The sequence below is a fragment of the Papaver somniferum genome, unplaced genomic scaffold (genome assembly GCF_003573695.1).
Source record: "Papaver somniferum cultivar HN1 unplaced genomic scaffold, ASM357369v1 unplaced-scaffold_81, whole genome shotgun sequence".
NCBI lineage: Eukaryota > Viridiplantae > Streptophyta > Magnoliopsida > Ranunculales > Papaveraceae > Papaver > Papaver somniferum.
In genome coordinates, this window is record NW_020651082.1 from 8,659,848 (window position 1) to 8,661,243 (window position 1,396).

Sequence of the window (1,396 nt, forward strand, 5' to 3'; positions counted from 1 at the left end):
AATATTTCCATTTTCATAATCCTTTACAAAATTGGTTAAAAAGACCAAAATCAACAATTTCTGGGTGAAAGGGATATTTAGATTTTGATACTGTTTAAATGGACAAAAATGTAAAAATAATCAGGATGTAAACAGTTTCATCCTACCCATTTTAAAATACTTTTTCTTGTTTTTAATTTACATCAGGATGGCCAGTTTCATCCTAACTATTTTTTAAGTTTAAGTCAGGATGAATCTAGTTTCCTCTTTGCTACTTTTTTAAGTGTCCATTTCACCCGTAATAATTTTTACTCGTCCATTTAAACCATGTTTTAAAAATATTTGGACAAATGACCCGTTTTCCGAATCCTTTATATGTGAATATATGGATAGGAATATAAAAGCACAAGACACATTATGTTTATGTTCTTATTATTTTGTATCTTTTAGGATACGTAATAATTGAAAATATTTTAGGATATTACGAAAGATACCCGAGATTAATTAAAAAAAATTAATGGTGATATCGTTCTGGTATAAATGTATCTACTATGCTCTCCAAAGGGTTATAGAAAAAACCTTCACTTTTAAAAACTTATTCAAACATAGACAATGGGTTCTACTAGTAGCCATGGCAATACAAGTTTGTTGTTGTTGCTATTGTTTTCAGTTCTGGTTTCCAATTGTTCATCGTTGACGACAGTGCAAATACAGAATGATATCGACGATGATAATATTTCATTGGATATGCATTGCTGGTCAAAAAATGACGATCTGGGTCAACGCTCGCTCTATAAAGGTGACGAATGGCACTGGGAGTTTCGCGCAATTGAAGGTTTAACATATTTCTGGTGTGATTTTCGTTGGTACGATAATTTGAACTATCATTGGTTAGGTGGGACTTTCGATGTTTACCGTTCCGGATTCCCAAGAGACAAGTACAAAAATGAGCTTTGTGGTACGGACTGCGTGTGGTCTGCTCGCCGAGATGGATTTTATTTGTACCAAGACGATATAGATGACTGGAACAAAAGAGATGAATGGCATGTTGAATGAAATTTTATTTGATCCATAAAATCAGTCTGGATATCTTTTTTCTTCTACCTAATAAAGGGTTCATGGAACAAACGATTAATATGAAATCATTCTTGAATTAAAAAGAGCTACTATTGATCAGGGGCACCCACAGTGCACTTACAAGCGCGCGTTTACGTTTCCTCCAAACAAACTATACCAACTGCTTCCTTTAAATAACAGGGTCTTCTTCCCTTTCTTGCGGTCCAAATCCTGAAAATCACTCTTTGGTTCTCTCCCTAAGATTTGCTGAAAAAATCTTCTATTATATTTTGACTAATTCCCATGCCCTTTCTTGACAGGATTAATTTATCCTTCCTTTTCTATCTATTTTTCATGCGAA

General features: G+C 33.7%; 1 protein-coding gene across 1 annotated transcript; it reads left to right on the plus strand.

Annotated features, from left to right (window-relative positions):
- The first annotated feature begins 573 nt into the window (after positions 1-573).
- On the plus strand, positions 574-1,102 carry LOC113345338 (S-protein homolog 2-like). Its single transcript, XM_026589124.1, has one exon. The coding sequence runs from the start codon at positions 592-594 to the stop codon at positions 1,033-1,035; it is 444 nt and encodes a 147-aa protein (XP_026444909.1). The 5' UTR covers positions 574-591; the 3' UTR covers positions 1,036-1,102.
- The last annotated feature ends 294 nt before the right edge of the window (positions 1,103-1,396 follow it).